This window comes from Sorex fumeus, unplaced genomic scaffold, assembly GCF_029834395.1.
Source record: "Sorex fumeus unplaced genomic scaffold, SorFum_2.1 ptg000001l, whole genome shotgun sequence".
NCBI lineage: Eukaryota > Metazoa > Chordata > Mammalia > Eulipotyphla > Soricidae > Sorex > Sorex fumeus.
Genome location: NW_026606058.1, coordinates 2,405,439 through 2,426,885, shown reverse-complemented (window position 1 = coordinate 2,426,885; position 21,447 = coordinate 2,405,439). Strand labels below are relative to the sequence as shown.

The following is a 21,447-nucleotide window of genomic DNA, read 5'->3' as shown; positions in this document are numbered from 1 at the left end:
TCCCCCGAGCACCGCCAGGAGTAATTCCTGAGTGCAGAGCCAGGAGTAACCCCTGAGCATAGCCTGGTGTGACCCAAAAAGCAAAAAAAAAAGAAAAAAAAAAGAAAAAAGGGAGAGAGAAACAAAGAAAGAAATGACAGAATGACAGTGCTTATATGGCACAGAGAGCAAAGTTCCTTCTTGAAAGTCAATTAATTATTCCCCCATGAGGGTAATACGCTCCTGGTAAGTCAGGGACAAGAATTTTTTTCTCTTCATTTTTTTCTCTTTTTCGGTCACACCCGGCGTTGCACAGGGGTTACTCCTGGCTCATGCACTCAGGAATTACTCTTGGCGGTGCTCGTGGGACCGTATTGGATGCTGGGAATCGAACCCGGGTCGGCCACGTGCAAAGTAAACATCCTACCTGCTGTGCTATCGCTCCAGCCCCAGGGACAAGAATATTTGTAGCACTGTAATCCCACTGTTCATTGATTTGCTCGAGCAGGCACCAGTAACATCTCCATTGTGAGACTTGTTACTGTTTTTGGCATACTGAATACGCCATGGGGAGCTTGCCAGGCTCTGCCGAAGAATATTTGTTTAAAAAAAAATAAAGAAAAGAAAAGAAAAGAAGAGGAGGAGAGAGAGAGAGATGGTGAAGCCTGGAGTTAAAATTGTGTAACTGGTGGCTGGAGCAATTGGAGTGAGCAGCATATTTGTCTTGCACAAAGCCAATCAGGTTTGATCCCCGGCATCACACATGGTCCCTGAACACCAGGTCTGACCTGAGATTAGCGTCAGGAGTAAGTTCTGACCATCACTGAGCTCACTGTTCCCCCTCCACGGAGAAGGGGGCTGCACATGACGAGCTGTGACCCAGCGAGGGCTGTACATGGGCTCTCCATGCCTGGATAGATGGAGCTCCTGAGGGCTGACTGAGCTTTCCCTGAGCCCGTGATTTTGGGGAGGTGCCAAGAGACAAGCAGAACCAAGGAGATAAATCAGCACTGAAAACCCAAGGAGCTCAGCAGTCAGGGCGTGACCCATTTTTCTTTTTCAGGAAAAGTCTAGAAGCAAACTCATCTGTGGGAGACACAGGAGGCAAAACCGCACACATCCACCCCCGATCTGGAATGCCAGGCCACTCACCTGTACGACTGCAGGATGTCAATGATGCCGATGTAAAGGAGAAGCCTTTCCCCTTTACTGTTCCGGGCCGGAATGCCGCCCATGCTGGAAGACAAGGTCAAGCAGCTTTCACGGGGAAGCAGACCTCAAGGCCAGGCAGGGGGGGCAACGGGACAGCACAGTCCACACTCGGCACCAGGAAGAGCCTACCACTGACCCCAAGAACCACCCTGGAGTGTGTCTTCAAACCTTTGAGCAACAGTACAGCAGGCAGGATGCTTGCCTTGCATGTGGCTGACCAGGGTTTGAACCCTAGCACCCCGTATGTACGGTTCCCTGAACGCAACCAGGAGTGATCTCTGAATACAGAGGCAGAGGAAAGAACCTCTTCGCACGATGGGTGAGGCCACTCTCCTCCACCCCCACCCGAAGCCCCCTGTCCTCTCCCACCCCAACTCCCTAAGAGACTCTACAACCACCCGACACAGCAGTTTTGGAAATGCTCCCCCAAATAACTCTGAAATTTCCTCAGTCATTCCATACTTCAGCATGTCTGAGCCCACAAGATATTCTTTAGAGTCATGTTGAAAGTTAAATAAAATCAAAGACACTTACGAAACTCCAGCAATTTTAGCTTAAAACTGAACCACCTAAAATGCACTTATGGTACTTTAGGAATCATACATACTGTAAATTCAGAAAGGTAAAGATCTCCTGGGCTCGCTTAGTGAAATAGCACAATGCTAGGACACTTGCCTTGCACAGGGCTGACCCAGGTTCAAGCCCTGGCACCGCATATGCCGCCTACGCCCCATCAGGGATGACTCCTGAGCACAGAGCTGGGAATAAGCACTGAGTACCACTGGCTGTGATCCCCCAAAACGAGATTCTCCTGAGCCTAGAACTGTGGCTGAGTGAGTTGAGGCTGTGAGTTTGACCCCAGCAATATCACACCTGTGAATGTGATCCTCACAGCTACCGTCTTTGAGTGCTGGCACAGTGCAACCATCTGTGTGTGAGACTCACAACCCAGATGTGAGACCACTGTGTGACCACCCAGCTAAGCCCTGCTCAGGGAGAAAAAAACTGTAATATACATGTATGTAACTCGAAAAAAGAGCCACAAAGGGCAGAGAGTTTGTTTTGCATATGATGGGCCATTTGATTCCTGGCAAAGCATTTGGTAGCTCAAGGGTGATCCCTGAGCAGCCAGTCAGGAGAAAGGCCTCAGTACCACTGGGTGTGGCCAAAACAAAAACCCAAAACTAGGATTGACAGAGGGCCATACAGTAACCTGAGCGTACGTATTACTGCCATGTCTCTGACCGGGCTATGGAGACTGCCGAGGAAGAACAGTCCCATGCATGAATCACAGAATCGCTCTGACCCCTTCTATCGACAGAAAGTATTTTTTAATAATTTGTCTTTTTTTACGGGGGGGGGGGGGGGGGGGGCAGAAGATTCTATGGCATGCCCGTGGTGTGGCACTTTTCCAAATGCTTCATAAGGCTCCAGAATAACAACATCCATCATCAGACCACACCTCATGGTACAGGGGATACTCCTGGTGCAATGCTTGGGGCTGCCACCTACGGTACTCGGAGGACCATGTGGTGCCAGGATTTGGATCTGGGGCTCCTAAGAGTCCAGGCTACTCCCTGCCCAAGCCTGCCCCCCACCTCTCCCCAGCTTGTGGGCCCACTCACTGGTCGTCCGTGTCCATGGTGCCCCCACGCCGAGCCTCGCCCTGGATCGACTCCATGGCTGTGGAATACAGCGCTTTCTGTGGGGCTGGCCTTCGGGTGTCGAGTGGGTGCTGTGCTTCACTGCCTACGGGCTCTCGCTGTGCGTGGTCGACGTTATGGATCGACATCAACAGGCTATAATCCATGATCTTGAAGCTCTGCAACACCTAGAGAAAGGGGGAACAGAGTAAGCCTTGCCACAAGCCCTCACAGCCTTCCCCAGGACAATGTGTACGGGTTGCTCCCCCTCACTGAGCCACACCTTCAGATCCTGACCATGAACCTGCAGGACTAACCAACAGAACCATGATCCATTTCTCCTGGTGCTCTTGAAACAGATCAACCCCTCTGATCGCTCACTAACTTTGGCTGATCTGAATCAATACACACTGAGCATAGGCCCTGCGTTAGCCCAAGGCTCCTTTCTGTTTTTGTTTTCGTTTGGGGCCATACCTGGCTGTGCTTGGAGGACCAGATGTGGGGTTGGAGTCAAACTCGAGTCAGCCACATACAAGGAAAGTGTCTTAATCCCTGTACTATTTCTCTGGTGAGACATTTTTACACACCCTGGGTATATAGCAAACATCGATAATAAATCACAAATTTATTTAAGGCTGCACCTGGTGATTACTCCTGGCTTGGTGCTCCATGGCCCACATGATGCCAGGGATCAAATCCAGGCCTCCTGCACAGTGCACTGACATCTCAAGCCCTCAAAATTTATTTTGAAGCAATTTTTTGGCAAATCCCACAGATAAGTGATCTACAGTTGAAGAAGCAAAACTAGGGCCTAGGGCTGGAGAGAGACAGAGAAAGCACAGTGGGTAGGGAGTCTAGCTTCGCACACTACAGACCTGGTTCATCTCTAGCACAGCATATGGTCTCCCAAGTCCCGCCAGGAGTGATCCCCGAGCTCTGCTGGCTGTGTTCCAAAAGCAAAGCAAAGAAGCTCGGGCCTGACCCATAGGACCCTCCAGTTTCTTTTCCCCTTATCTCACTTCCTGATAAGAATCTTATATTCTCAAGGGGACAAGGAATTACTACATGGAAAGAAGGTCTGGGTCAAAGAGATGTATGTAGCTAAGGTGCTTGCTATGTGTGTAGCCCACCCAGTTTGATCCCTGGCATTCCCAGATGATGCCCAGGGCACCATCAGGAGTGATCCCTGAGTAGAGAGCCAGGAATAAGCCCTGCACATAGTCAGGTGTGGTCCAAAAGCAAACAAGAAAGGGAATTTCATGAAGAAAGTAAACGTAGAAGCGAGAGAAATAACTAGCTGAGCGCAGGTTTTGCAAGAGGAAAGCCCAGGTTCAATCTCTAGTTACTCATGTTCCCAGGAGCACCACCAGGAGTGACCCCAAGAAAGTGGGGAACAGACCCTCAACACTGCTGGGTTTAATTCAAAAACAAAAAATACAAATGTGTGTGCGAGAAAGTTCTGCTGAAGGAGAAAGCAGAGCGATAAGGGGCCAACCGACTGCAGGCTTGCACCCTGTGGCCAACCTGGATTTGATCCCCAACACCTCATATGGTCCCAAGCACCACCAGGAATAATGCCCAAGATCTCAGCATTAATGCCAGGAAGCACGACCATGGGTGAGCATTGCAGCGAGTCCCAATGGACACTGTGACCAACAGAACAAAAGGTGTACGACCCATAGGGAGCATGTGCACAGCACCGACTGCAGGCTTGCACCGAGTCTGCAATGCAGTGGCATGGGCTACACATCCCTCTGCACACACAGCCAAGTACATGTGTAACCCTCGCCAGACAACAGGACCGGAAAGGAAAGCGGTGAAGGGAAGACAAATTTGGCTGGACAGGGCCAGAGCAATGGCGCAGCAGTAAGGGTGCTGGCCTTGCACGTGGATGACTTGGCTTCGATCGCCAGCATCCCATATGGTCCTCTGAGCATCCCCAAGAGACAGCCTGCGGGCGGAGACAGAAGTAATCCCTGAGTACCATCAGGTTGCGACCCCCTCTCCCAAAAAACCCAAAACAAAATCCTTGGCTTCAGCAAAGGTCCCCAAGCACAGCCAAAAATAGGCCCTGAGCACTGTTAGGTATGGCCCTAAAGGAAACAAAATTCTGGAGTTGAGGGTCAGAGAAACAGAAGGGCCAAGGTGCTTGCTTTAAATGCTGCTGACCCTGGTGTGATTCCCAGCACTGTATATGGACCCCCGAGCCCTGCCAAGCGTGACCCAAAAACCCAAGTCTTCCCACCCCTATAGGGCTTGTCTGGTTTCGGTTTTGGTTAAGCCATACCCAGCAGTGCTAAAGGTTCACTCCTGGCAAAGGTTGGGGGGAAAAAAAACCTGAGTGGCTGAGAGCAAGACCCCACCCACCCGCTCCAGCACGTCCAATTGGAATTGGAACAGAAATCTGAGGAACGATGATACTGGTATGAAAATAAAGAGCATGTGATTATGTGGCCCACAACACGTAGAAAGAAAATGGAAGTCAGGTGGGTGACGCCGGGTAGGGAAAAAGAAAAACAGTAACGTTTAAGTTTTTTAAAAAATTTCTGGGGGGGGAGACTCCCCCCCAAGTCATCTCAGGGAACCTGGGGACTACTCCTGGCCAACTAGGCTAGATGGTTCAACACTGAGGTCCAACGAAGTGACACTGGTCAGGCCCAGGAAACCACTTGAGTCAGTGGTACTGGGATCATGTGGTTCTGGGGGCCTTGAGCAAGTGCGGCCTGTCCTGGAGGCTGTCTCCCAGGCTCCCGACTTAATTTTCTTCTCACTTCTCTTTCGGGTCCACATCCAGCAGGGCTCATGAGTTCTTCCTGGCCCAGCGCACAGGGGACCATGAGGTGCTGCGACTGATTTCAGGCCTCCTCCACGCATGCAGGATACGCTTTAAGCCCACCGTGCTCCCTTTCATGCCCCCTTTCTCCCTTATTTGCTGCTGAAGAACAAAACTGTGGGGCCTGAACGATAGCACAGTGGGTAGGGCGTTTACCTTGCACGTGGCCGATCTGAGTTCGATCCCCAGCATCCCATATGGCCCCCCAAGCACAGCCAGGAGTAATTCCTGAGTGCAGAGCCAAGAGTAACCCTTGACGATAGCTGGGTATGACCCAAAAAACAAAACAAAAAAACAAACAAAACAAATAAACCCAAACTGTTTGGGTGAGAGAAATCTGGTGTCTCAAGAGATGAACTAGGACAAACTCACCAAGCAGTCACGCTGCAGGGTCTTACACAGAGCATTGTACATGTCGGCATCCAGAAAGAGACCATCTGGGATGTCTTGCAAGAAGTCGAGGTCTTTGAAGGTAGGGAGTGGCTTCTCGCGCTCTTTCTGGGATGCCCGCCGTTTGTACGTTGAGCCCTTGAGATCATACTTCATATGCATCTTGACTGAGCGAGGTAAAAGATTGTTCATGACCACAATTCGAATATTCTTTCCACCCGCCTGCACACAGTACAGTCCATAGAACTTAGGCAGCAAAGTCCGAGGGTTTTGATTGAGGTTCTGAGGGAAAAAAAAAGAAAAGAATTATGCTAGAAACCAAATCAGCTACTTGTTCGGTGAAATTCAAAAGCTACAGTTGTGACACAATGTCTTGTCTAAGGTGGAATTTAGGTATAATATGTACCCACAAGTCCATTATCATTTAAAATTTCCCAATGCAGAATGATTTGAAAGATCATACAAGATAACCACCAGGATGACACACGATGCTACAGGGTCCCCAGTACCCGACCAGTCCAGATACTGGAATCTAGTCTTTCAGAGAAAAGAGAAGACAGAACCAAGAACTGGAGGGGTATTACAGTGGGGAGGGTGCTGCCTTGTGAACAGCCACCTGGAATTCAATTGGGGGTCAAGCTTTCCCATATCTATGTTCCCTGGCACCCCATATGGTCCCCTGAACCCTGCCAGGAATGATCCCTGAGCGCAGAGCCAGGACTAAGTCCCAAGTACCATGAGGTGTGCAATTCCACCTCAAAACAAAAAGAAACCAAACCCCAAGAGATAGCATTGAAAAAGCTTTTCTTCTCATGGTTCTTGGTAACTGTACATGCTGAGAGATACAGTGGGAGGCACAGAGAATTCCATCCTTCACCGAAATCTCCAGACGCAGACAAGGGCCGTAATTCAGCAGCAGAATACCTGCCCTTCCTGTGGAGGTCCTGGATTTGACCCCCAGCACCACAGGACCTCCAAGAGCAGTTAGCTAAGACTGAATAAAGCACCACCAAAAGAAGTAACAAACATCAGTCCCCAATCGAGGAGGGTGGTTAGATTAGAAAATAAAATTATCATTGTATTTTGCCTTCAAGTAGGAAAGTCTACCCAAGTAACAATAATACTAAGGCAAATAAATTTAACTCCTTTTAAGTGGGACAAAAAAAAAGTGCGAAATAAAATCAAGGCCACTTTTTTTTGTAAGAATGGGCTCCAAACTACAATAATTACAGTTAAAAAGGTGTCTGTCGAGACAGGTTAAGAGATGGGAGGGAACCTGGGGACATTGGTGGAAGGATGCGGGCACTGGTGGTGGGATTAGAGTTCAAACACTGAATATCTGAAACTCTACTGTCAACAACTTTGTAAATCACCGAGCCAAGCAAATTTAAAAGGCTAAGAGCTAGCACTCTAGAACCCTAAAGAAAGCCTTCCACACGCCCCTCCGGGGCCAGAGCGACCAGAAAACACAAGAGGATGCCCCCTCCATCTCACCATGTAGTACCCTGGAAGCAGCTTCTGCAGGAACTCGGCCTCTTTGTGCTGGACAGTTTTGATGATGAATTCATCGTCACTGGACACATAGAAGAGGGACCCACTGGCCCCGGAGCTGCACAGTTCAATGAGTGGCTCACTGCACAGGGAGTACTAGAACCAAAGGGAAGAAAGCAAGGTCATCAACACCACCGCCTGCTCAAAGAAGAGTAAACGATACAAACGAAATTCTGCTAAAAGAAAACCAAGAGCAAGACTACGGAAAGAATCTACCCTTGGGAGTATCATTCGATCCCGAAAAGGCTGGGATCAACAAGCTGAAAGCTTACCAAGTAGTCATCAGGCCGAATCCCAAATAACTCCCGAAAGTAGCGGAAGGCAACAGGTGCATAGGTCTTGAACCGGAAGTCGTTGTAGTGATGAGCAGGGGTGAGGTTGCTGCCTTCACTGTGGGTGAGACAGAAGCCGCCGTCACTCACCAGTTTCTGGGCCAAGGGCCAACCTCTAACGGCAGACCACACACAAGGTACTACACAACTCCATGTGAGGGTCAAAAACAAGATTCTACAGCTTCAAGTGCTGGAGAGACAGCTTAGCCTGTGGAGGCCTGGGGCCAAAATTCTGGTAATACATCACCCCCTGAGCACTGCCAGGGGTAACCCCTGAGCAATAAGACTGTACTGAAAGGCTGAAGGAATAGCACAGCGGGTAGGGCACTTGTCTTGGCCCCATCCCCAGCAACCTATATGGTCCCCCAAGCACTGCCTGGAGTCTAGGAGTAATTCCTTAGTGCAGAACCAGGAGTGATGTTTGATCACTGACAGGTATGGCCCAATGCTCCCCTTCCCCCTGCAAAAAAAAAAAAAAAAAAAAAAAAAGGAAAAGAGGGCAGATAGTACTGCCTCCTAGTCCTACTGAACGTGACCCCCAAAACAAAAACTTCTTAAACCTGTGTTCTCTTAGGAACATGTACTTCTGTCTCTCCTCTCACTTCGTTCTCCTTTTAATAAAAACCATCTTGCTTCACCAAGATAAAATAAAATGTCTGATTTGTAAAACCTATATATCTGTATTTGGAACCTTTCTTACACGACACGGCTTCCCTGCGAGTGGAAACAGTTCCGAGTCCCGATCGACAGGACAGGACCCGCCTTCTAGATTCTCCAATCCCATCCCAGCCTGGCTTAACCCAAAGTCTGATCTCAGGTTAAGCTCAGCTGAAGGATTGGACTCAGGCCTAAATTAGCCCTGCACCCCTCAAACTGGCCTTTGGGCTGGTATAAGCAAGCCGCAGTTTTTAGAACATTCTCGAGACAGTAACCACGGTACCTGGGGAAGAAAATACTCTCCACCACGTAGAAGTCTTGCATGAGGACGTCGCGCTCTGGTTTGGTGCTGAGGCTGCCCACTGTGTGAGTGATGCCTAACTGGATGGCACCTTTCAAAGCCGATGAGGTTGTCTGAAAAGAACAATGAGAAACAAGAAAGCCGTAAGTTTCCATCTTGAACACAGCAGTAAAACCTCAGGGAGCAAAGGTCGGAAGGAAGCAAAGCAAGGTTCCAGGAAAGCAATCAGCAGCCCAGTAACTCAGAAGGAGTCGGGATGGCTGAGGTGCCGGTGCTTGGGGCCCACATGGCAGGCAGGCAGGCAGGCAGACAGACGGTGGAGACTGCCTCATAGCAGAGGCAGGGCTGATCGAACGCTCCGCTAGGTCCTCCGTTCCCTCCTATCCTTACCTTCACTTGCACTGCGCTGGCTGAATGAACCATCGTGGGATGGAGAGAAAGGCCCTGAGCGCACCTGACTTGGGCTGGATCCCTGATCCCACCCCCTGAGCCTGCCAGGAGTACTCCATGAGTGCAGAGTCAGAAGTAGATCCCGAGTACTGCCTGGTGTGGCCCAACAATTATTTTTTTTTTAAAGAAAACAATCTAAGATCTCATGCCTTAGAATCCTGTCACCAAAATATTTGTGACCTACTACTTTTTTCACTTGATAAGAGAAAATAACTAGAATAAATGGATATTCTGACTATAGCAGCTTCGTTGTCAAAAGAAATGTCTAGCTGCAACCACAAAAGCAGACCCCCGTTTAATTAAATACTGTGGGGCTGGGGCTGGAGCGATAGCACGGCGGGTAGGGCGTTTGCCCTGCAGGCAGCCAACACGGCCAACCAGGGTTCGATTCCCAGCATCCCATGTGGTCCCCCGAGCACTGCCAGGAGCGATTCCTGAGTGCATGAGCCAGGAGTAACCCCTGAGCATCGCTGGGTGTGACCCAAAAAGAAAAAAAAAAAAAAATACTGTGGGGCTACAGCGAGTTGGTCGTTTGCCTTGCACGTGGCCGACCCGGTTCAATTCCCAGCATCTCATATGGTCCCCACGAGTTAACCTTGGACTGCCAGGAGTAACCTCTGTGCATCACCAGGTATGACCCAAAAAGCAAAAAAAAAAAAAAAAAAAAAAAAAATCAATTAAATACACAGTGGGTAGGGCATTTGCCGTGCACGTGGCCGAACTGAGTTCGATTCCTCCAGCCCTCTTGGAGATCCTGGCAAGCTACTGGCCACCATTTCCTCCTCCAGCTCAGCCGCGCCTCCCACCGCTATTATGGTGGAAAACCTCCTTAGCGCCAACCGTCTGGAAACTGAAGATGGGACGTGTGACCCCGGGTCAGGTTCGGCCTGTATGACAGCAACCCTCGACCTGGTCCTGGCCATTGATACTCTTGCTGCTCCTGCTGGCCGGTCAACCTAAACCCGCCGGGCAAGTCCATCAGCAGCTTGATGGTACCCTCAGGCCTACCTACACCCCAAAGTCGCCCCAAATCACCACTGTGCCTCTGGCCAGACTCCAACAACTCACGACCAAGTTTCCCGAGAAACTAAGCTGCCAAAGTTAAGAGATATGGGAGTCGTGCCCACAGATCACCTCTGCCTCAGTCATTATCGACCTTGCTTCAGAGAGCCATAAATAAATCTTAAGAGCGATCAGAAGCTGCAGTTAACCTTGGACTGCACAAGGCTGTACAAATGGGGCATATTGATTAGAGAGGGGCAAGCTTGCCAATCCCGCCCAAGCAGAGTCCCTGGCGGCCGCCAGGCCCCCGGTCAGACTCCACTGTCTTGGGACAGACCTGAGATATCAATATGCTGAAAATTCAGGTATGCATGTTCTGTGACTGAAATCTCCAGGCTCTCTCGGGGTTGGGATGGGCTATCTCCCCACAGCTCCCTGCACCTCCAGAAGCCCTGACAGCCATGCCCACAACCCAAAGCTGCCACCTAGTTGCAAACTATAATGCACGAAAAGAGAGGGGGAGAAAGCAAGAAGAAAGGTGTTTGCTATGGGGGGAGGGGTGCGAGAGGGAAACTTGTAACATTGCTGGTGGAGGGATGGGTGTTGGGACACTATATAACTGAAACCCATCATGGACAGCTTTGTGATGGTCTATCTCGTGGTGATTCAATTGAAAATATTAAAACTTATTTTTTTTTTAAAGAGTAAAAACAGGGGCTGGAGAGATAGCACAGTGGGTAGGGCGTTTGCCTTGCACGGGGCTGACCAAGGTTCGATTCCCAGCATCCCATATGGTCCCCTGAGCACCGCCAGGAGTAACTCCTGAGTGCAGAGCCAGGAGTAACCCCTGTGCATCACCGGGTGTGACCCAAAAAGGAAAAAAAAAAAAAGAATAAAAACAAAGTTCAATACTGATTTGTTCATTAAGAACATTATCATACCTCCTTTTTTTTTTTTTGAGTCACACCTCGTGATGCTTAGGGCTTTATCTTGACTCTGTGCTCAGGGATAGAACCTGGGTCAGCTCTGCTTAAGGGAAGCGCCCTACCCACTGTACAGTCTCTCCAGCGCCAGAACATCACTGAGAGGTCGGGGAGATGGTTCAAAGGGCTAAATGCATGCCTGATAGGCACAGGGTCTCAGAATTCACCCTGAGCACCAGACAGCCTCAGTACCACCACTGGGTATAGTCCTAGTGACTCCCCTACAAAAAAATCTAGAGACAGGGGGCCGGAGACATAGTACAGCGGGTAGGGCATTTGCTTTGCACACAACTACCCCAGGTTTGATCCCCGGCATCCCTTATGGTCCCCCGAGCATCGCCAAGAGTGTAATTCCTGAGTGCAGAGCAAAGAGTAATCCCTGAGCATCACCAGGTGTGAGCCAAAAAGCAAAAACAAGGAAAATGAGACAAAGAACACTATGATTTAAAAATATATAAGGGGGCTAGGGAAAAAGCTAAAAGGTCAGGGACATGCATGCACAAGGACGCAAGGGCAACCTCTGGCACTGCTGGGCCAAAGTACTGCTACCATGTGTTGGTCATCAAACTCACACTGGCCTTGTATAAGTGGACTATTGTCTCCAGTCTCCATGAAGAAAGTTCTGAAGTTCAATGTATATTATGACTGTTGTGCAAAGGCTCAGGCTGAGAAGAACAGAGACTGTGGAGGTATTTTCGGGGGACGGCGCTATCCTTAGTGGGTGGATATCTACAGTGCATGAAAGTATCACTATCCACAGTGAAAGAAAAGGTCCCACCCTGATTCACCTTCTTATACGTGGTCTCTCCTGAGGAATCAACACTCCGGTGGCCTATTTTCTTGATGGACATGCCAGAGGCATAAGGCACCTACGAAGAGAAAAGATTAGTACAACAAACAGAATGCTGATGGTATACCGAAACAAATCAAACCGAAATACTCAACACCTTTACCCTGTTAGGGTAAAGGGTACTGCTACCATGTGCTGGTGATCAAATTCACATTTTTTCAGTTCTTCAGATGTTTCACCCCAGGCAAATACACCTAATATTATTTTCCAATAAATTAACTAGTAACTAGCTGAAAGAACGCAGAGGAAAACACCAAGGGATACCTATTTCACTCCAGTCTTAACGATGACATAAGATGAAAACGAACAGCACTAGCGAGAAGTAGAGGGCCAGAGACTGAGAACACAGTGCAAGCTGGAGGCACGCTCTTCATGTGAGAGTCTGGGATCTGCTCCCAGTCTCGGATGGGGCAGTGAACACAGCTGGGAGTGGCCCTGGGCACAGAAACGGTGCAAGTCTCCTAGCATGAGAGTCTAGGTTCAACTGTCAATGCCACCAAAAAGGAAGAAAAAAAGTCGAATCAGTGGAAGTAGAAAATAGTTACCTCAGGGTCAAAAGGCTCAATCTTTCTTTGAAAGAGCAAGAAAGGTTAGGAGAGTTCCACAGACCCTTTATTTTTTCACTAGCATCTTTCTCGAATTTTCTACCTCTTTATGGGGCCCAAGAGAATACAGTGGTCTTGCTTTGCACATGGCACATGTTGGACCCAGTATCCCATAAGACCCCCTGAGCACTGCCAGGAGTGATCCCTGAGCACAGCTGGGTATGGCCTGGCCTGAATTTTTTTTTTTTTTTTGCTTTTTGGGTTACACCCGGCGATGCACAGGAGCTACTCTTGGTTCATGCACTCAGGGTGCCATACGGGATGCTGGGAATCGAACCTAGGTCGGCTGAGTGCAAGGCAAACGCCCTACCCGCTGCGCTCTATTGCTCCAGCCCCTGAATTTTTTTTAAATTAAATAATTAGTTGCAAAAGCACCTAACTGCAGGGTTAGGAATGAAGGGAATCAGGTGCAACTAAGACAACTTCTCAGTTATGAGCATCAAGAACTTGACCTGACATTCAAGTTAAACGTCTTGCCAAGGCTCCAGGTTCCCAAAAACCCTCTATCTCTACAGACCGTGGAAGATGTTTTGAAAGAAAAGACAGAAGTCCCAGGCCAAAGGATTCATATCCTGGGGTCCTAGTCAAAACTTAAGAGAGAAGTAAGGTCAAGAGCAGAATTGGAGACACCGTATGGGAAAAATGCACAGCTAACAGAAGAAACAGCTGGCATTGGAAAAGAAAGTGGGCTGAAGAGAGTCCAGGGGTTAAGGCTCTGCCCTTGCATGTCACCGAGCCCAAGTCCCTGTGCCCCTTTCAGAGTCCTCACTTTTGTCTCCCAAGCAGTGCCCAGGAGTCACTCCTGAGAATGGAGCCAGGAATAGCCCCTGGGGACCAAGCCTGCCTCCAAAGAGAGATGGGAATTAATAGCTCCTACAAGGTTAAAATAAGATCTTCATATTTACTGATGCTCTGCACTCAGGAGGCGGTGAAATCAAAACCGGAGACAAGAGTGTAGATGGGCACTGGTGTCCTAGGAAGAAGGTGCTGGGTGTCTAGGCTTCAATCCATCTTATTCTCAGGCAAGTTATGAGAACACTAACCCTTTCCGTGAAACAGAGAATATAAACAGCTGTACCTACCACATAAGCAATTTGCTGAATAAAAGTACCAAGAGGATAAGACACAGTACCACGGGTATGGTGCTTGCCATGCACACGAACAACCCAGGTACAATCCCTGGCATCCCATATGATCCCCCAAGCCCCACTTAATCACTTAATCACTTAATCCCCGTTATTCATCGATTTATTCGAGCGGGTGCCAGTAATGTCTCCATTCCTCACGGTTGCGTGCTAGCGTAGCCCAATGGTATCTGTTCATTTTAGGAACATGTAGAGCCTCAAACCGATCATTTAGGGTCTTGACGAAGAAGTCTGACCATCTTATAGGTGGGCGTCCACGTGATCTTTTGATGTCTCGTGGAATCCAATCAGTAATGGCTCTAGTCCAGCGGTTGTCTGTAAACCTCATTACATGTCCAGCCCATCTGATTTTTGATGTCTTGGCAAATGAGACAGCGTCTCTGATTCTTGAGCGTTGACGAAGATCAGAACCCCGGATTCTATCTCTCATTTGAGTGAATCGTGATATTCCAAGCATAGTTCTTTCGATTCCTCTTTGAGAGACCCGAATAGTGTTCTCATCCTGTTTTCGTAGGGTCCAGGTCTCTGAGGCATATGTTAATGCAGGAAGAATAGTGGAATCAAAGAGATGTGCTCGTAGCTGGAGGTTCTTTGTCCTTTTAGTTATTTCTTCAATGCTCTTGAAGGCATTCCAAGCCGCTCTCTTCCTCCTGCGCAACTCAGGTGCCAGGTCATTCATCATGTTGATTTCTCGACCTAAGTATATATAACTGTTGCATTCGGAGATGGTGGTTCCGTTGAGAGCGAATGGAGCGTCAGGAACAAGGCTGTTTCTCATAAACATTGTCTTCGTAAGATTCAGCTGTAGTCCAACCTTTCCACACTCACGGTCAAAGTCCGCAAGCATTTGTGCTGCTTGGCTGATGTTTGGTGTTATTAGAACTATGTCATCAGCAAAGCGGAGGTGGTGTAGTTGCCGACCATCTATCTTCACTCCCATGTTTTCCCATTCTAGTTGTCGCATGATGTTCTCGAGGGTGGCACTGAAGAGTTTTGGTGAAATGGTATCACCCTGCCGAACCCCTCTCTTGATATGGATGATTACTTCTTTGTAGAATGGTGAGATCTTGGTAGTGAATCCGCAATAGAGCTCACGAAGGATCCTGATGTATTGAGTTTGTACGCCCTGATTGGCTAGGGCTTCCATGACCGCTTCCGTCTCAACAGAATCAAAGGCCTTCTTTAAATCAATGAACGTTAGACAGAGCGGCATCTTGAACTCCCGAGATACCTCAATGAGCTTGGTTATTGTGTGGATATGGTCGATGGTACTGAATCCTTTTCGGAATCCAGCTTGTTCACATGGTTGTCCTTCATCTAGTGTTCTGCTAATCCTATTCAGGATGACTCGAGTGAATAGTTTGTAGATGACAGACAATAGGCAGATTGGGCGATAGTTGCCAATGTCGTGGATGTCTCCTTTCTTGTATAGTAGTACAGTCTTGCTGGTTTTCCATTGGGATGGAACCTTGCATTCAGACAGGTAGCGTGTGAAGAGTCGAGCTAATGAGTACTGATGATAAGTTCTTCAGGTGTTCAGGTCTGATCTTGTCTGGGCCAGGTGCTTTTTGTTTCTTTACCGACGAGATGGCATGTTGGATTTCGGAAGGGAGAACATTGGGAACGACATATCCATCATGTGGTATGTGGTATGTGGGCAAGTGGATGTGGCTATTAAAGAGATCTGAGTAGAATTCATGAATAATCTTCTCCATTGCCCTTCTGGAAGATGTGATAGATCCATCATGATGTCGGAGGGCAGTCATCTTGGTTTTGTAGTTGGTGAAGGACAGGCGGGCATTACGAATGTTTTTCCCAGCTTCTGCTGCATCTACCAGTACTGCTGCTCTCCTGTTTTTGAGGTCATCCTTGATGGCTTTTCTGCACTATTTATTTAATAATTTTCCGGATAAGCCTCAGACATAACCCCCAAGCCCCACCAGAAAAATATCCCTGAGCACAGAGCCGAAGCAGGCCCTCAGCACTGCCAGGTAGGGTCAAGCGTCCAATAAAAGTATCCAAAATGACACTTACATGACTTACTCTTTGTACATTAAAAACCGTTTAATATAACTAAGACCCAAAAGAAAATATAAAAATAAAAAAAAAGTAGAGTTGTCTAATTTCTAGCCTAGTAGAGAAAATGCAAAAAAACCACCAGGCTTCAAAGGACCAATGAAGGTCTGGTAAACAAATAACCTTCCATCTTAGAACAAGTTTTAGTAACCACTAGTTATGATACGCACCTCAGAAGATGGCATGGACTTCCTGACTCCAGACGGTGCTATAAATAAAACAAAACATAATACAATCATAATTATGTACACACACAAAATCTCTATCAAGCATACCGGAGGAATTAGGGCTCGGGTCACCAGACTTGAAAAGGAGCTTGTCTCTTGCTCAGTGAGACCAGATTCTTTGAATTGCTCCTGGCTATGCTTGGGGAACCATATGGGATGCCAGGCATCGAACCCGGTCAGCTTCGTTCACAGCTGTGCTCTCTCTCTAGCCCCTTAAACCAACCAGACACGTTTTGCTGTGTGTTGCTCTGTTTTGTTGAGGGCGACGTCCAATGATGCTCAGGGCTCTGCAATCATCAGAAATCACTCCAGGCAGGCTTGGATACATATAGGGGGCTGGGGATCATACCTGGGTCGGCTTCATGCAAGGCAAGTGCCCTACCCACTGTACTATCTCACCAGCCCCCAATCTTACAACCATAATTTATGACTTTTACCTAAACTCTGAAAAGACTTCATTAAGTATACTTAGAAAGTGACAAAACCGGGACCAGAGCCATATTATGGCAAGGCACTTACCCTGACCATGGCTGACCTGGGTTCAATCCCTGGCACCACTTGTGATCTCCCTAAACCTGCCAGGAATGATCCCTGAACAGAGATTCAGGAAAAAGCCCTGAGCACTGTAGCATATGGCCCAAAGCTTCCTCCACTCACCCCAGTCCCCACCCCCACTTTTTTTTGAAAGGACAAAACCATATCCAAAGAAAATCTACTCCGCAAGGTTAAATCAGCTCTCGGAGGTTTGCTCTCCCATTAACCTTGACTCATAACCAAATCAGAGAACATAATCACACAGGGAAACAGAACCTCTCCATCAGAATGAAGAATTTTGGCCCTTTTACCTTCCAGGAATACCACTTCCACCTAAGTTTTTTTTTTTTCTTTTTGTAGAGAGCATGCAGTTTGGCAGTTTGGGTCACACGGGTGGCGCTCTGGGGTTACTACTGACCCTGCACTGGGGAATTACTTCTGGGAGTGCTCAGGGGACCACATGGGATGCTGTGGATCAAATTGGGTCAGCTGTGTGCAAGGCAAACGCCCTACCTGGTGTGCTCCCTCCCATTCTACCTAGTTCTCAAGAATTCAAAGGGAATAGAGACTAGCCCATAATGAAGAAAATTTAAAAAGAGGAATCCCATGAGATGGATCTTCAATAGTATGTGTAGAAAAATACCAGTTCCACTTCACATTAAGGCAAGTGAGGAAGCAAGAGACAAATGAGATTCAGGGCAATAATGTCAACTCGTCATCATGATCAATTAAAATTGATGAAGGGGCAAGAGATGTGTAACTTGCATGAAGGAACCCTGGGTTCAATCCTCAACACCACAGAGGGAAAGCAATCAAGGGAACTAGGACTTCCAGAAGAAAGCTGGGCTCAGGAAATGCTGTGATTACAAAGACTAATTATCAATAAGCAAAGCAGCAAAATTTCTTTCCCCATGAGTCAGGGTAACAGAAAAAGGGGCGAGGGGGAACAGATGGTTTTCATTCCTCTTTTCAACGAAAGAGGCGAGGGAATACCATCCAGCTATTAGGAAAATATGCTGCAGTAAGTGACCCCAAAATTGTCAAAATGGGCAATTTTCACAACTTTCAGCAGAACGTCTTTTACTGTCACTGTCCTCCCATTGTTCATCAATTTTCTCAAGCGGGCCCAGTAACGTCTCCATTCTGAGACTTGTTGAACCGTGTTTGGCGTATCGAATACGTCACGGGGAGCTTGCCAGGCTTTGCCGTGCGGGCGAGATACTCTCGGTAGCTTGCCGGGCTAAAATTTAACTAGGAGATCTCATCTTCAAGCAGGTTGTACTCTGGCTGGGTAAGAAAGACAGCTGAGTGGCTGGAGCATAGCACAGCAGTGATACGTTGCAAGTCGCTGACCCATGTTCGATCCCTGCCATTCCATAAGGTTCCCAGAGCACGAGCACCGCCAGGAAGGATTTCTGAGTGCAGAGCCAGGAGTACCCTGCGCACTGCCTGCTTTGGTCCAAAGACAAACCAAAAAACAGCAAATGCAGGTGATTTATAATATTTGTTCAGAAACCCACATTTAAGCTTCCCAAGAAAGGTATGTCACGAGGATGAAATGGAAACTCAGTGACTGCAGACCCTGACCACCCACCAACAAAAATAACATTCACCCTCTTATTTCTATCGAGTCAACATGCTAAAGAGGTACTTAAAAATAAAATAAGAAAAACAGAAAGGGGGGGTGGGTGCAAACCAGATGAGAATACAGCAGGCCGGGCATTTGCCTTACACATGGTTGGCTTGGGTTCGATCCCCGGCACCACGTATTCCCCCCAAGTAGATTTTACGGACAGTAAAGTGCTAGACAAGCCTGTTGTTATATTCGGGACTTAATGCCAGCGCCCAGGTGGGCCACAACAGAGTTTGATTCCCCAGGGTAGGGAGAGGAGCCCACGTCTGCAGCATGTATTCCTCTTGCATGCGGGAGAGAACAGTCAAGAACAAGCCCTGGGCACCACCAGGTGTGACCCAAAAACAAACATCAGAGAAAATAAACTGAAATGTTTATAGAATATTAGAAAGGTTGTATCATCACTGGTCTAGTTATATTCGTACAGCAATTCTGGGGGGTCAGGGAGTTGGACCACACCCAGGAATGCTCAGGCTTACTTTTTTTTTTTTTTTTTTGCTTTTTGGGTCACACCCGGCGATGCACAGGGGTTACTCCTGGCTCTGCACTCAGGAATTTCTCCTGGCGGTGCTCAGGGGACCATATGGGATGCTGGGAATCGAACCTGGGTCGCCGTGCGCTAGGCAAACGCCCTACCCGCTGGGCTATATATATCTCTCCAGCCCCTCAGGCTTACTCCTTACTCTGCGCTCGGAATTTCCCTAGTGGTGCTCTGGGAACCACACGGGATGCTGGGGATTGACCTAGGTCGGCTGCGTTAAGGCAATGCCCCACCCAGCACACTATTGCTTCAGCCCCTACGGAGCACTTTGAAAAGCTTCGGAATGAATATCTCAAGTGACTGTCAAAGTGCTGCAGGGAAATAGCTCAAAGGGCTGGCGCACATGACTGCACACGCAAGGCCCACAACAGTCGCCAGCACCACAACCCTTCCCCCATCAAAAGGAAGGGAGGAAGAAATGATTTTTTTGGGTTAAGTGAAAAACAGGTGAGAGACAGAGAGGAGAATGAGAGGGAAGCGAGGGAGAGGGAGGGGGGAAGAGAGAGAAAGAGAGAGACAGAGAGAAGAGAGTCTTCCATAGAGGCAGGCAGGGGGTGGGGGGTGGGGGGTGATGGCAGGGAACCCGGGGGCACTGGTGCTGGGAAATGAATACTGGTGAAGGGACGGGTGTTGGAATACTGTATGACTGAAATCTAATCATAAACAGCTTTGTAAGGGTCTGTCTCACAGTGATTCAATAAAAAAGTGAAAAAAGAAATTTATTTGGGAGTTTTGAGGAAGGGGAGGGAGGAAGATAGAGTAATGAGCTCGAGAGAGAATATGCAAGCTTCTCCAAAGGCTGACAGAGCCCCAGTACCCATCCCAGCATTAGACGGCCAAGTATGAAAGGACACATCTCAAGGCAGGAGATACAGGCAAGACATGTGCTGGGGCAGCATACACACCAGGAGCAGCAATTGTTCAGCCACGGATTTAAGAAATGTGGTTGGACTGGTCTGGAGAGATAGTACAGGTAGGTTGTTAGCCCTGGACGCAGCTGACCAGTGAATCCCAGCAGCCCATATGGTCTCACAAGCATCACCAGGAGTAATTCCTGCAGGCAGAGCAAGGAGTAGGCCCCGAGTATGGACACTGGGTATGGGTCCAAAAACAAGAACCATGGCGAAGGTGGAGACCACAGGGTATACTGGACAGTCCGGAGCCCCAGCACTGCCAATCTCCCCTACGATATCACATCCCGCGGCCTTCGCACTGAGCCACAGGCCCTGAGGGCGGAGGATTCCCAGTGGACAGGCCCTGCTCCCAAACACGTTTAGGGACAGAGACTGCTCTGTGGCTGGACTGCACACTTGGCATGGAGGCCCAGGTCTGACCCCAGTACTGCCAGGAGAAGGTCCTGAGCACCACCAAGTATGGCCTAAAACAAACAAGAAAGAAGAACATGTTTTACCGAGTAAGTATAAAACTAGTCTGGATGCCAGAAAAAGTGGGAGATCACTGACACAGGAGCCTCAAGAGAAGAACAACTGTTCTGTGTGTGACATTAATACAGTGATGATGTTACAATGTCCTCCCTCCAAAGTATTCTTCTACTAAAATACAAGTTTGTGGGGCTGGAGTAATAGTACATCCATACTGTTCCCCAAGCCTGCCAGGAGTGAGCCCTGAATGCAGAGCCTGAAGGAAGCACTGGGCACTGGTGGGCGTGGCCAAAATAAAAAACAGGGTTTTTGGGGCTGGAGCAATAGTACAGCGAGTAGGGCGTTTGCCTTGCACACGGTCGACCCAGGTTCGATTTCCAGCACCCCATATGGTCCCCCCGAGTACTGCCAGGAGTAATTCCTGAGTGCATGAGCCAGGAATAACCCCTGTGCATCACCGGGTATGACCCAAAAAGTAAAAAACAAATAAACAAACAAAAAAAACACAGGGTTTTTGGGGAAATACCTGAAGGCAACTAGCACGCAACTAGTGTGCTGTAAACTCCAGGGGATGACAGTTCAACAGGATGAATGATACGCTTTGCATTCAAGAGAACCAAATCTGATTCCCAGCACGACATGGGTGATCAGGCACTGAGTCGGGCAGTTCTGATCACCACCAACTGTGGGCTCCAAAACAAAACAAAAGCTGAGGGCCAAGGATATGACTCAAAGAGCAGCACACATACCTTGCCTGTTCAAGAACATGGATTCAATCCTCAGCAAAGCCAGAGACAGCCCTGGTCTTTGGAGCACCACTAGTTGTGGGTCCCACAATTCACACAACAAAATTCTAGGGGGTAGAGGTAGGAAAATGGAGACCAGATGCAGTGGTGCTTAGTAGACCATAAAGTGCTAGAGGCAGGCTGATAGCACAGCGGGTAGGGCGTTGCCTTGCACGCAGCCAGCCCGGATTCAGATTCCCAGCATCCCATATGGTCCCCGAGCACCGCCAGGAGTAATTCCTCAGGGCATGAGCCAGGAGTAACCCCTATGCTAAGCCGGGTATGACCCCCCCCCCCAAAAAAAAGAAGGTGCTAGAGGCTAAGGATCTTGCCTTC

General features: G+C 48.5%; 1 protein-coding gene and 1 non-coding gene across 3 annotated transcripts in view; both read right to left on the bottom strand.

Annotated features, from left to right (window-relative positions):
* PIP5K1A (phosphatidylinositol-4-phosphate 5-kinase type 1 alpha) overlaps window positions 1-21,447 on the bottom strand; it is a 52,152-nt gene that overhangs the window by 9,415 nt on the left and 21,290 nt on the right. For both annotated transcript variants that reach the window (XM_056106803.1, XM_056138826.1), the window contains exons 2-9: window positions 16,180-16,217; window positions 12,122-12,202; window positions 8,881-9,011; window positions 7,881-7,998; window positions 7,552-7,704; window positions 6,040-6,339; window positions 2,817-3,022; window positions 1,132-1,215 (exon numbers count right to left, since the gene is read on the bottom strand). In XM_056106803.1, the coding sequence (XP_055962778.1) occupies window positions 1,132-1,215; window positions 2,817-3,022; window positions 6,040-6,339; window positions 7,552-7,704; window positions 7,881-7,998; window positions 8,881-9,011; window positions 12,122-12,202; window positions 16,180-16,217 (1,111 nt within the window). The remainder of the gene's footprint in view (window positions 1-1,131; window positions 1,216-2,816; window positions 3,023-6,039; window positions 6,340-7,551; window positions 7,705-7,880; window positions 7,999-8,880; window positions 9,012-12,121; window positions 12,203-16,179; window positions 16,218-21,447) is intronic.
* On the bottom strand, window positions 2,424-2,549 carry LOC130035615 (small nucleolar RNA SNORA84). Its single transcript, XR_008794252.1, has one exon. It is a non-coding gene; the product is annotated as a small nucleolar RNA SNORA84 (small nucleolar RNA).